The 14,246-nt window shown below is 48.7% G+C and overlaps 2 protein-coding genes across 2 annotated transcripts in view; one reads left to right on the forward strand and one right to left on the reverse strand.

Annotated features, from left to right (window-relative positions):
• The window catches only part of LOC143272212 (uncharacterized), a 125,757-nt gene extending 121,137 nt beyond the window's left edge, over positions 1-4,620 (reverse strand). The window contains exons 1-2 of the mRNA XM_076566090.1: positions 4,543-4,620; positions 4,404-4,497 (exon numbers count right to left, since the gene is read on the reverse strand). Coding sequence (XP_076422205.1) covers positions 4,404-4,497; positions 4,543-4,620 — 172 coding nt within the window. The remainder of the gene's footprint in view (positions 1-4,403; positions 4,498-4,542) is intronic.
• Positions 4,621-8,363: 3,743 nt separating this feature from the next.
• The window catches only part of LOC102911807 (uncharacterized), a 153,613-nt gene continuing 147,730 nt past the window's right edge, over positions 8,364-14,246 (forward strand). Inside the window, exon 1 of the mRNA XM_076565983.1 lies at positions 8,364-8,892. Within this exon, the coding sequence (XP_076422098.1) occupies positions 8,621-8,892 (272 nt within the window). The 5' untranslated portion in view covers positions 8,364-8,620. The remainder of the gene's footprint in view (positions 8,893-14,246) is intronic.

Here is a 14,246-nt window from a genome sequence, read left to right on the forward strand (position 1 = left end):
GAGCATAGAGCGAGGATGCTGGTGTTGACTAAGTTGGTAGCAAAGGAGACAGAAAGATCAAGTTTGGGAAATGTACTAGAGTTGCCTTGAAGTCCTCCTGAATTGGATGTGCGAGTTAGAGAAACAGAAGAACCAAGAAGGTCTACACATTTGTTCAGCTCAAGTAATTGGTGGATGGTGATGCTAGACAATTTGAAGAAGCCCAGAAGAATCCAGAGTTCTCTCATTTCCTTATTTTATTTATTTGTTTATTTTTTACCATACACCTGTAGCTTTACAGACCATGAATTCAAACACCCTCTTCCCAGTACCTTCATTTTCTTCCTGACGTGCCCTTTAGTCCTTCCTGAGAGAACTTCCTCCCACGACTTCCTCTGTTCTCACGTGCCCCTCAATCCATGGCAGTCATCTAAACCTCCTTGTTCCTTCTTCTCCAGATATCTCCCTAGTACCCTTCCTTCCTCACCTTTGAAAATGGCGTTTCCACAGCGCTTATGTCAGGCCCCCTTCTTGTCCTCTGTCCCTTCTATCTTGGGGATTCATCTGTAACCGGGAACTCTCCCTTATTCTGATGACTCTAACACAGAAGCCGCCTGAGTTTCAGCTTCCTCCGGTAAGTAGTACTTGGCCTCACTTGGATATCCTGTGGATACTTCAAACTTAGTAGGTTTAAAATTGAACTAGTTCCTTCTCATTGTGACCTTCTTTTCTTCCTAGGGTCCCTATCTTGGTGACTGATGCCTCTACCATCCTGTTTGCCCAAGCCATAATTCTCCCACCATGTCTCGGTCACGCAGATAAAATCAATAATCAGACTCATTCGTCTTAGTTATTGAACTCTTTCCTTCTCTAGATTTCTCTTCTTGCTGTCTTAGTATAAGAGGTTGGCGTCCCTGCCCACTACCCTTCTTTGTTTTTCTTTGGATGCTAAACATCCTTTCTGATTAATCTCCTGGTTTACAATATCACTAACACATTCTCCCAGCAGCAGTGATCTTTCTAAAGTGGCCATTTGATTATGTCAGAATATTCCTTAAAATTAATCAACATAAACATTTAAGAGGCTGGAGCGATGTTCAGCAGTTAAGAGCACTGACTGCTCTTGCAGAGAACCCAGGTTCGGTTCCCAGTACCCACATGGTGGCTCACAGCTGTCTGTTAGCCAGCTCCATGGAGATCTCACACCCTCTCCTGACCTCTCCTGGCTCCTATATGCATATGGTATACACCCATACACTCATGTACACACAAATACACATTAAATAAATAAATATTAAAAATTAATCAACAGCTTTCCATTGGCCTTACAGTAAGTCCAAACTTCTTAGAAAGATAGAGCCTTTCACTGTTACAAAAGTCTATTTATCTTTCAGGACTTCTGCCATGAATTCATGCCATGTAAATATTTGTGGAGCATCTTCTATTTGCTGGGCACCATCCTCTAGGCTCAGTTCCTTGGGTGTGCCTTTTTACCTAAGTTAAGTTCTTGACGTGCGTTCTTCTTCTCCTTCTCCTTCCCCTTCCTTCCCCTTCCCCTTCCCCTTCTCCTTCTTCTTCTTCTTCTCCCGTCTAAATTGTCCTCTATTTTGTTTGCACATGTGGCTTACTTCACTTACCACTTCTGCAGCTAAGCACCCTCCTTTGAGCTCTCCTTAGATATCATCTCACTATTTCATGATCAACTGTGTTTTCAGTTGTCTCCTCATTGTACTATAAGATCCTGTAGGGCATGGACTATGTTTATCTTTGCATTTCTAGGGCCACAGCAAGCACTCATTAAACTGAGCAGCAGAACTGGGTTTCAAAGTCAGGATCTCTCTTTCCAGCACAAATCTCACATTTCCTCACCCTATTTTTTTTTAATATCTTGAATTGGAGGGATTCTAAATTACAACCGTGCATGTTTATATCTATTGCTAATTAAAACCCAGGCAAACAGATGTGTGGCTCCATCAGAATCCAGTTGATTACTGTGTTTGGATAGCCCTTCCTCCCTCCATCATTCCATCCCTGTGCTCACTATTATGCAGGGGTTAACTGCATCTGGAATAACTGGAAAGCCTTTGCCTAGTCTCCCAAACTTTTGTACTTTTCAGCCTGTTGGTTCTGCGCCACTACAAGGGAAAGAGAGAAGAAATGCCAAGGAAACGAGGTAGCTCTTACTCATGTGGCAAGTGACATTAAAACTCAACCACCACCACCACCAAATCATCAGTCACGTGAACACACATCCCAATCTCTACAGCTAGGTATTAAAGGTTGAATGAAAAAAAAAAGAAAGAAAAAAGAAAAAGAAAAAAATCTAAGAGCTAAAAATTGGAATTAAATGCAAGGAAACGTCAGGATCTTTCAGTAAGCTTCCATAAAGACACCAACATGCAAATACCCCAAATGGCTGCCCAGGCTCATCCAGTGCCCAGAAGTGGAGACCTATCTTTCTTCAAATGCCATATGTGCTGTATTTTTCATCAAACAAATTAGCTCCATCAGAACCCACCTATTGACATAGTCTTATCTCTGTTATTGCCTTGGTGACATTCTTGTTATAAAGAGGAAGGAGCTGGAAGCAAAAATATAAAAAGGAAGGCCTGCCTTATCAGGGGCATAGAGGAATCAGAAAAAGAGACATTTAGTTCACAAGGTGATGGGGTTTCCTCTTTGTAAAGTAGCCTTGCAATCACACTGTGTTCTCTTAGGGCCACAGTGCCCATCCATATTTATTTGTCCTTCCTGGGCCTGGCCTGCATTCAATTCTGTGCCTTATTTAGTCGAAATGACTCCTCCGGCTTCAATGTGTACTTTTTTTTTTTATGCTTCATTTTGGAAATATCATACTTAAATATTTTCTCTTCTTTAGTTTGCTTTAGTTCCAAAGCTGAGGAATGAAGATTTCCTTTGGGGGGGGGGTGGATTTTTCGTGGCTTTACATGTCAAGAATGGCTTTCTCAAATGGCTAGTCAAGTAGCCTGGCAGTGCCTTAACCCTCCTGCAATGACGTTTTCCATGAGAATTAGCATTTAATTGGGATAATTTGTTTTCAACGGAAAGCAAAAATTCCTTTCCAAGAGGATCAGCGTGATAATGTCTTACCAGTTAGTGCAACGCGACCAAATATAAACCAGTTCTGAGAAACAGGAAGTGAACCTGACTGGTCTAGTCTGAGTGTCCCTGGCAGTGACGCAAATACAGAAATCAAATTAGGAAAACAAGATATGTGGGTGTGAGGCAATCGATAATAATCCAGGATGCTACAACATAAGCAAAGAAGCCTTTAACCAAATGCCATTCATTTTAATAACACCCCGAGCAGTTTGATTTCCCTGTACCACACTGGTGATTAGCGAGCGGGACGAGCTTGAGTTCCCTAGCAACCGCATGTGCTTTTGAGACAGTCCTTAGCCTTTCCGTTAATCCCCTCACCCCTTCCTTCCAAACGTATGACTGACATGTTTCAGAAAGCGCTTCTTGAGATTTCCAGGAGGGACATGGAAAGGAATAATAATAATAATAATAATAATAATAATAATAATAATAAAATATTGCTGTCCTGAGAATTGTAGGCAGGTGAAAAGAGAAATGTTCTTAGGTGCCCAGCCTGTCTCTACAGTTCACTGCCCTCAAGTCTAGGTTTCCGATTCCCTTGGGGAGAAATGGGCAATGGAGGTGAAATTGTCTGTCGGGAGTTTAGGGTGGTCTCCTCTTGGAACATGGTGCAGTATGTTGTGTCTCTCAGAAGCCCCCCTCTGAAGGCAGGGTGAACCCTGGAGTGTACAGGTGGCGTTTGTGTAGTGGCAGACTGACTGACGGCTTGGACAGTGCAAAATATACCACATATTCTTTCTCCTGTAAGCCCCATGAATTACCTTGGTCGATGGAGCTTGGGGGTGGGGGGTGGGGAATGAAGCTTTTTCCTATTGATTGTTTAATTGCACCAGAGGCTGCTTGTCCAAGGCCACTGGCCAAGAGCGGGTTTTTTTTTTTTTTTTTTCTTCCCGTGGCTAAAGTGAGGTTGGACCAGTTTCCCACCCTTTCCCCTAGATTTGAAGAAGGCAACCCAGAAAGTCCAGAAAGACGACAGGAACCTGGGGTGTGTTGGCCTTTGCTATTCAAGGGTGTTCTACCGCGCCAGGGCTGCTGGGATGAAGTTCCTGCAACCCTGAATCATTGCCTCTAGCTGGGTCCTGAGTTCGGGATCTACAACTCCACCCACCGTGTGACCTGGGACAACTGTAGGGCATTAGTCAAATAGTTATTCTTGCTGCTACTGGCTGGCCATCTTTTCTATGGCCTGGGTCTCTGATAGCTGGACATTTGACGCCTTAAGGCCCGGTGGCTCCCGCTGTCCCACCTAACCCCCCTGCGCGCTCCCTTCCCAAGGCGACCACCTGCGCCGCCCAACTTACCCTCTGCCCCGCGGGGAGGGCCCCTCTGGGTAGCAGAGCCCTCCCTGCTCCCGGGCGGCTCAGAGGGAGCTCGGTGTTTGCCTCCAGCCCTTCGCTACCGAGGATCAGGTTCCTCCCCTCCTCCCCCTCCAGCTCCGGCCGCCGCCGCCGCCGCCGCCGCCGCCTCCTTCTTGCATGACACAGCAGAACCGCAGCTGCCGCAGCAAGTCCAAACCATCCGCCCAGGAAGCGCCGCAACCAGGGCTGGGGAGGGGCGCAGGGGGGCAAGGCAGGGGTCTAGTCCAGGGGTAGTCTTGGCCCCAATTTGCACCACACACTCCCTCCCTGCCCCGGGCAAGCCAACAAAATGAGGTTCAAGCTGACCAGGCCCAGCCGTGGAGGAATGCTGGGGCTTGCCAGCAGAAGGGATGGGACCAGAGAGGAGGGGGTAAAGGAGACCCCAAGAAAAGGGCAGAACATTTCAGGTGAAGAAAGGTAAGACGAGTCCGTGAAGTCAAGGGCCAGGCTGTGGAGATGAAAGGAGGTCAAAGAGAGGTAAGGGGGTAGAGTTGCTGAGAAGTGAGCCAGCTGCTGGTGGTGGTGGTGGTGGTGGTGGTGGTGGTGGTGGGTATTGGGGGGGGGTGTTAAGTATTTGGGAAGGCCTGAGCTGGGCACATAAGCAAAGGGCCTGAACTTGGGGGGGGGGTCAGGAAAAAGAGGGGTAAAGGATGAAAGAATTAGATGTGAGGTTGGAAGGCCAAAAGGATGGTGGTTAATAGACTTAAAGGGGATTTAGTGCGATCGTTTATTATAACTGATGAAGTAGAAAGACAAGACCAGGCCAGAAGGTAGCTCATCTCCCATCCCACTCTTGAGGTTACTCAGTTGTTTTTTTTTTTTTTCTTTTTCACAATTCCGCCCATCTGATTTTCCTTATAAAAATGGAAACGCATGAACCAACAGAGAAATAGTAGTTTATTTTAAATTTATAGGATATTTCCATGATCCATAAAACTTTGAGACAGAGAATTGCAAATTAAAAGTAGAACAGCCTCCCCCCACCTCCCCCCGCGTGCCCCCAGCTGCCAAGTCGGTAAGACTAAGTACTTCAAACTGTTAGTTTTCATACATCACTGGACTCGAATAAGCCTTTAAACGTTAATACTTAAGTTAAATGCTAGCCGTGGGGGACAGAATTGGTGTTTTCTAATATCATGAAAATGCGCCTGCTTGCTTTCTGTCCACACACATGCATAGATATGTACACGTAATTTCTAGTGTGTAGCATGTACAGTATGATTAAGGGATAAGCATGTTTTCCTGATCATCCCATTTCCAACCAAACACGCATTTACAGCAGTCATCTTGTCACCATTTGAAAGAACGTGGTCAGAAAAGTAGTACCCAAACTGCCACTTTGGTTTTGTCTGTACCTTCCTTACAGGTTCATACCTCACTTCCTGACACAAACAAGTTTTTACTGTTGTCAGCAACAAAGCCCTAATATAGCTGCGGAAGAGAAAAACTGCGTTGCATTCTGCCTCTTGAGAGCATCATCAACAGTTACCGGAGGAATGTAATTCCAGAAAGCTCCGAAACTGGTGGTGATGGGAATTATGGAACAAATGCCCGATTCTATTTGTTGTTATTGTCTGGGCATTTCTATTCTACCAGCGATCTGCGAGTGAGAGCTCACTGAGGGGGGCAAATCTGGTTTTTCTTTTTGACTTTGTAAAATTTAATCAGGCCTGAGAGGAAACTCACAGCTCTCTGGAGAAAATAAAGTAGGAACCACGAAATGTCATTTTAACAGAGCGTGGGTTTGGTGACTGCAGGAAAGGATTTAAGGACGCTCCTGTTCCGTTTGCTGTGTAATGAGCACCGGCTCCACGCACGCACCGACGCCACAGCTCCCGGATGCAGTGGCCCCCTTATCTGGGCTTCTGTAGCGCCACAAGCCCCTTCGGGATGCTGCGAGGGGCTCCCGGTGGGTGGTGGTACAAACGCTGCGGCCGCCGCCGCCGCCGCCGCCGGTCCTGCTGCTGTTGTTGCTGCTGCTGCAGTCACGTGGGAGCCCCTTTAAGTTTCCATAGAGAGGCCTCTCCGGTGTCACATGATGGACATGATATAATGAAACAACATTGTGGAGAGGAAAGCATTAGGGGAGCCCACGGCTACAAAAAACAAGTGAGTGAGAAGAGGTGGGAGAAAAAGAAACTACGCCACCTCCCCTGCAGCCGAGCGCACGCAGCAGCCTGGCGTGACAAGTGGGCGACGCCGGGGGCAGGGAGTGGGGGGTCCTCGGCCCGCTCCAGGGACCCTGTTGCCCACCGTGCGCAGAGCAACTTTTAACCGGCAGCCCCGCACCTGTCTCCGAGTCTCCACCGCTCCCCGCGACCATCCTGGGAAAATTCTAGAAGAAAACGCTCTCGGAATCTACGTGCGCATCATTTTCCTCCTCGCTCCGGGAGGAAGGAACCAGAAAGCAAGCAGAGCGGCGTCATGTTCAGACCATCGGTAAGTTCTGTAGGGTGGGGGAAACGGGCCCAGCAGGACGGGGGGCGGGGGCGACACGGGAATTTGGTGCTCGACTCCCACCTTGGGGGTGAAAAAAAGGTGTCCCCCGCACTCTCCGTGAGGCAGATGGGGTGGCGCGTCATCCGAGCTATTTTCCCGGTGGACTCTGGTGACGTCCACCCTCGCACTCCCCCGGGGCCCCTCGTCGCCCCCCGCAAGGGGCTTGCGGCTGCCGGCCAGGATGCTCGGCGGCGGGCGAGAGAAGGAAGGTAGGGCTGCTGCGTGAAATGGGCATGTCGGAGCTATTTCGCCATGTTTGTGTTGCTAAGAGCACTTTTTTCCCCTTTGCGGTGGCTTGATGCCACATGGCTCCTCCGGAGCTGCTGCCGGGTTGAGAGCGAGTGGTTTTTTTTTTTTTTTTCAATGTCCGCATTCCAGCTAATGTTGCGCAGATAAAATTCAAACTTGAGGTAAACAGACGAAGAGGAGGAGGAGGAGGAGGAGGGGAGGGACCGGCGCGCGGGGGGTGGGGGGGGGAAGAGAGAGAGAGAGGAGAGAGGACTGTTTCCATTTCGAGATCCCACCTCTTCACTCAGCGGAGACCAACATCCCGAACCTGGAGGCAACTCACGCATGGCTCCCACGCCCCCCACCTCTGCTGTCAACAAGAAGTAAGGGCCGGGGGCGTGCGATTGGGAGGGATGCGACGCCTTGGTTCTCCGGGGGGAAGAGGCAGCCCCTAGGAAACCAGCGCTTTGACTTGGGCTATTATTTTGGCGGAGGGCAGCAGGATGCGTCCTCTTGCTCTGGAGATGGGGAGTGGGAGGGCAAGGGGTGCATGTCCCCCCCCTCTTTTCTGTGACTACCCGTGATCGCAGTCGCCTGCACCTCTCCCCCTCCCCAATCCAAACCCAGGACCACCCCCGCAGGCGGGATGGGTGGGGCTTCGGGTTTCCAGAAGGCAGGTTAGCTAGCAGGTGTGTGGGGTGGGCATCTGGATTTTGATAAGTCGCTTGGATTTGGTAGGAGACCGTGGGGAGGCAAAGCAACTGCGTAGGTAGAGCTGAGTCTAATGCTTCTGTATGGGGGGGGGTTTAAAATCAATAGAGAAACGTCAAGACAGCTCCCCCCCCCAATATGTCTGTTTCAGCTCGCAGCAAGGCTGCTGCGTGAGTGGCGAGGACGAGGGCGAGCTTCGTCATGTGGCACACTGTAGGCTCCTGACAGCTTGGAGCCATCTACCCCCTCCCGCGCGCGCCCGGGGCGGAAGGTGTGGGTTGGGTGGTCCGAGGAGGGTGACGTCCGAGGCGGGGTGGGGACAGGCTTCCCGAGCGCCCGGGTCCGCTCGGAACGGCGTGTCAGGGAGGAGGCGGCCACGTGAGGGGGGGGGGGTCCGCAGCAGCGCCGGCGCTGAAGGCTTGGGGGTGAAGTGCGTAGCACCCAAGTCGTGACGGGGGTGACACGCAGCCGCTGAGGCCGCTCGCCGCCCACGCAGGGCCGCGCCGCGGGTGGGTGCGCACTCACGCGCCCGCTCCCGGGAGACCGTTTCCGGCGCCGGGCCCGAGCCCGGCGGTAAACAGGGTGGCGCCCTCTGCCCTCCCGCCCCCGGCCTGGCGGAGGCGCGCGGCCGTGGCGGCCGAACCCCGGAGGCGAGCGCGGACGAGCCCGCGCGCGCCCGCGCGCGCGCCCCCGCCCGTCCCGCCTCCTCTGTTTTTGTTTTGATGGAGCCCGCGTGCAGCTGGCGCGTGTCGAGTCACGTGCCGCGGCCGCGAGGGGGCTGGGCGCTGGCGGCCCGGACGCGGGGGAGGGCGCGGGAAGGGTCGCGGCCCCTCGGCACGGTCCGCAGACTGCCTCGCGGGCCACGGGCCGGTCGGGCTGGTCGCGGTTGTCCCCCTGGAGCAGTGTTTGGAATCGTCGTCACAGCATCCCTGCGAGTCAGCTGTCCCCCCCGCAGGGCTGGAGGAGCCGCGGAGGGATCGAACGGACCTCACAGGTGTGTGATCACTGGACACAGGAGTGTCAACATCTGGCTCTTCTTCCAGGCTGCACGGTATAACCGACCCGCGACCTTTAAAATTCATCCCGACACCCACTCTCCTAGCCGGGGACCTGAAATCCAAACAGAGCCAGGAGTGAGGGCCATTTTCTTCACCTCCTCCTTCTCCAGTAAAGTGTGACGCAGTTGAAATGAAAATCCGTAGGTAGCCAGCTTGGTAGACCAGATAGTTGTTGAGTCATCCATATTTACGCACCAAAGAGTGAAAAATAGCCCCAATAGTTAACATGTCGATCTATCACTAAATGGGGCCTGTATGTGCCAGACAGGATGACTGCGCAAACATGGCTGTAACCTGGAGAAGTAGCAGTTTTACATTTGGGCAAATGCAAGCACAGGCGGTTCCGGCGGAGGTGGTAGTGTGAGGAACCCCTCACTGGGATCCAGGAGGGGCAGATCCCAGAGCACATACTTGGAACCATTATTTTGGGGCTGCTTGACCTTTGTGAACAGCCCCGGAGCAGTGCATGTTAGCCTGAGGGCCTGCGTTTGTGTGTTCGGATTTCTTGAAGCTTTTATCTGGACAGGTTCCCTTGTTTGAAAGGGAGGAGAACTATTTGCTAAATTCATTAAGGCCTTCAGGCTACCTATTCTAGAAGTTTACAGTGGAGGAAGGGGGAGGGCTGTTAGCAATTTGAAGTTAACAGGTGGATCCCTGGGAGTAGTTCCATGTTTGTTGTTGAACATACGTGTAACCTGAAGAAGAGTCCAGAAGATGCATCTGTGTTCTACTGGTGTTCGTGAATAAGGATGTCGTGGTGGTCACCATTTGGAAGTGGCCAAAAGTGCCCCCCCCCGGGGGGGGGGTACAGTGTCTGAGAAGTTCTGCCGTGAAAATCGTGGAGGAAGCACACACTTTCTGGGGTACAGAATCTTTGCTTTTTACAAAAGTCTCCTTGGTTTGATTGTTTCTCGTTTATATAATCTTGATGGGAACATGGAGATGTGGTGGGGGTTCCGGTTACGTGTTTGGAAAACACGCTCGCTGATTTCCGAGGAGAGAACGACACAGTAAACTGAGGTTTTCCCCCTAAACACGGAGTTCTAATACTCCCGTGACCATTTGCATGATCATCGTTGGCCTTTGGGTCCTAAAGAACTCTGAATATGCACACTAATGATTGCCCCCGCAGAGTCTGCAGCGTGGTGGACGTGGGTAAGTATGTTAGAGGTCAAGGTGTCAAGGTTAATGTTCGCGTTCTTTGCAGTTTGGTGAGCCGAGCTCGAAGACCCACCCAGGCCACTGCAACATAAACAGGAACTTGTTGGTTTGGGATAAATCGTTCTCCAGTTGTGTTCCTTCTCTGTCTATCCTGGTACCATCCCCACGAGTGACACTGTTTTCAGCATTGTCAGACCATTTAGGCACAGTGGTTCTCAACCTTCCTAATGCTGTGACGCCCTCATCATAAAATTATTTTCCTTGCTACTTCATAACCGTAATTTTGCTACTGTTATGAATCATAATGTAAATATCTGTGTTCTCCAATGGTCTTAGGCGACCTCTGTGAAAGGGTCGATTGACAGCCCCCGCCCCCAAGAAAGGGTCACAATCTATAGGTTGAGAGCTGTTGGTTTAGGGGGTCCTTGCATAGCTCTTTTAAGAGGGCTTGTTTGCTTCTCTGGTACCTCCTTCAGAAACTTACCCTGTTGTCTTTTTAGTAATGTTTTCTTAAAAGTGAATATTTATCTACGTGGGTGTTTTGTTTGCATGTATGTCTGCACGCCGGAAGATGGCGTCAGACCTCATGTGACTATAGTAAAAGACAGTTGTGAGCCACTATCTAGGTGCTGGGAATTGAACTCGGGGCCTCTGGAAGGGCAGCCAGTGCTCTTAACTGCTGAGCCATCTCTCCAGCACCCAGCATTTTATTTTAAATAAATATAATGTATTATGTCTTGTGCACATCCCTGGTTCATTTTGTCAGACACAGCTTATCCTATTTGTTACACGTTCGATGTCTTTAACAAGAAATTGTTCTCTTCAAAGTTAAGGAATGATTTTTTTTTTTAAATCAGCGTATCGGTGGCACATAGTTGACACTAAATTCTTTGCAGTGGCCGCCATTAAATTCTCTCATATTTGCTTTGCCCCTCCCTCCCTCCCTTTCTGAAGCATCCGTACCACCTCTGCTGTGAGCTGTCAGATGAACAGCACATTACTCTGTGAGGACACAGAATACAGTACCACTGACGTTCTTGTAAATGGAATGAGAAGACGACAGTGACGTACAACGGCTTTCACTTGTTTCCCGGCTTTGCTCTCTTTTTGGCCCCCTGGACAAAGGTTTTTCTTCCTGATACATACTGAGGGCAGCTCCCTGCTGTTGCCCCTTACTCGGGGAGAAAGAACTGGCACCCACTACCAGGGGATACGCTTTTATGTGCTGTGGTAGGGCCCAGGTGCTTCGTCAGATTTCATTACTCTGTAATTTTCAGATTTAGTACACAGAGATGGGTGAGAGAGCCTCTCTGCCCTGCAGGCCTTTCTGAGATGACGAAGCGATTTTTAGAGCTGCAACCTGATTGAGGCCCTCAAGTGACGTACATCTTAAATGTGGCTTGTATGACGCAGGAACTGAACTTGGAAGTTGATCCAAATGTAGATAGCCACCCGTGGCTACAGTATGGGACAGCATGGAGAATTTGCTTCTCTTGGAGTCTACCATGTTAACAAGCAAACATTTAGGCTAAGGTAGTGTACCTTTAAAAGAAAATTCTAGGGCAGTGGCACAAACGCTTCTTATTCCCAGAGTATAGGCCCTTGCTGGTGACATTTTATCTGACCTGGGTGAGGCCCTCATCTGTAGAACATCTGTGTTATTACATAAGCTCTTCTTGTACTTTATGTGGTCTCTCCCTTCCAGGCGCAGAGTGGAGAGGTTGGGGATAGCTATAATGATGAGTAATTATTTACAAATGTATGGCAGTGATGGGTGCATAAACCAAATGAGTGTCTCACAAGGTGAATCAGTTGTTTTGTTTTGTTTTGTTTTGTTTTGATGTGTTACAAGGAGCCAAGCAGGATTTGTCTTGCTAACAGTTACATCTCCAGGTCTGAGCACAGTGCTTAACATCAGGAGAGCTCAAATATTTGTTGAGTAAGTTACTGGTCCCGTCATTTCAGCCCAGAGCGCATGCGGAAGAGTGCAAGGACTGAGGACAGGGACTCTGACGTCACAGTTCTTCCACGGCATTCTGGTTAAGTGTGACCTTGATCTCTTTCCCGTAAGATTCAGAGCAGGAGCTGCCACCCTTCTTTGATGACAGATTAAAAATAGTCACAAGATGTGGTGTACAGGTCAGGAGGGGGCTGGGAAGAATATGCACACAGAGAAAAGGAAGTATGTATTTCTGATGTGTTGCGACTGTCCCTGCACTTCTAGTAAAGAAAATAAAATCCATGCATTGAAGAGCGTTAGTTAGGTAATTTAGCTCACGAAATAAAAATAATAATATTAATAATTCTAAAAGAAGACCAGAAATACAGCCACAAGCATGGTGTGACATTGAGAGAACAACTTCCGTATAAAAACGGGAGTGGACTCTTTATTTCATAACCCTTCAGTCTCGTAACACCCAGTTAGAAACTTCTCCAAGAAGATATTTAAGGTAGAGGCAGAAGCAGAAGCAAGTGTTTCACGGTGTAGATAGCTACTAGGAAATACACGAGATCTGGCTAGGACGTGTCAGACATGGTTAGAACACGAGCTTGGATTGTGTCGGAGTCCGTGACGCTGCTGGTTGACGATGCTGCTGAGGTGCGGGGTAGCGTTTTCGAGGATGATACATAGTCCGCTCGCTCTTTCTTGTGCATCAGACGAGCCTGCTTGATGCTATTATGTATGCCTGTCTTTTAAGCCTGCTTTATTCCATAGCTGCTTCTAGAACTCCCGATGTCAGCCCATCACTCTGCCCCACTGTATGTCCCACAGTAAAAACTAGTTTTACTACAGAATTAAGTACAACACAGTTGGAAATACTAACCTGTCACTCAAAACAAAATCGGGAGTCATAGGGAATACTCGAAGGTGAAATGTGAGGTGGGGAGGGAGGCAGGCAACCTTCCCTTCAGGAATTCCTGTCTATTTGTTGTTTAGGTTTTAAATAATTTTGGAGTGAATCTTTTTTTCTCTTTTTTATCCCCCCCCCTTTTTTTTAATTTGAGACAGGGTCTGACCATGTAGCCCTGGTTGGCTGTCTTGGAGCTTAGTACGTAGACCAGATTGACCTGCCTTTGCCTCCCATCCCTTTGGGATCAAAGGTGTGTGCCACCACACCTAGCTGAATCTTTTTGATGGGGTACAAATAATAATAAATAAATGCAAACTTCTCAAACTGTCAACCAAGTGTTCCAGTAATTCCTGCTGTTGCCTTAGAAACAAAACCAAAACACAACCTTAATACGACAGAACCAAGCACTACTGATAGCAACAGAAGCATGCCGAACTAAACAAACGAAAGGAAGCCCATGTTACTTGACATGTTAGAGGTCAGTCACGTGGAGGCCGCTGCTTAGATATTCAGTATAAATTACTTAGTACAGTCAGTCTATATTTACCTGTGTCTAAGTGTCTGGTGATGCTGTTAGATTGACAAAGCAAAAATCAACGTGCATTTGCCTATGAGAGCCCCAGGGCTAATTGGATTCAGGTATAGCATTAAAGAATCACTTTGAGCTGCTGGGAACTGTTTACAGTGAATGACCGTGGTCATTAAGTTCATTTAAGAATTTAAGGAAGCTGAGTGTGTTTCCAGTGGCCATCCTGGCAGAGGATCACGAGTTCAAGGCTAACCTACATTGTGAGACTGTCTCAAAAACAAAAATGAACGTGAAGAAATGATTGGCTCTAGTTCTTTATGGAGTAACGGAGGACCTGTGGCCCCCAAGCCACAGAGGTCTCGTTAGGACATACATCTTCGACTTTTCATGCCTTCTGACTAGGTAGGCCCAGAGTAGGCTCAGTAATGAAAAATTAGATCCCCAGGATTGCTGGTCGAAATGCACAGAGGACTACACATTGAATTATGTAACTTTTGTCTACTCTTTGTGATTTTACACACACACACACACACACACACACACACACACACGCCTGCATTGTAAACCTTACCATTGCTTGATTTCTCCATCGTGATACTTAAAAAAGTACTGAATTAGTAATGATTATGATTCTTTGACAGGTTTCTTGAACATTCCATATTTTCAGAAAACCTTGGGTCTGTTCTAACTCAGATTATATATTCCTGAGTAGCCAGGGAATTCTCAATAAAGATACATTAAAATAGCC

This window comes from Peromyscus maniculatus, chromosome 3 (assembly GCF_049852395.1).
Source record: "Peromyscus maniculatus bairdii isolate BWxNUB_F1_BW_parent chromosome 3, HU_Pman_BW_mat_3.1, whole genome shotgun sequence".
Taxonomy (NCBI): Eukaryota; Metazoa; Chordata; class Mammalia; order Rodentia; family Cricetidae; genus Peromyscus; species Peromyscus maniculatus.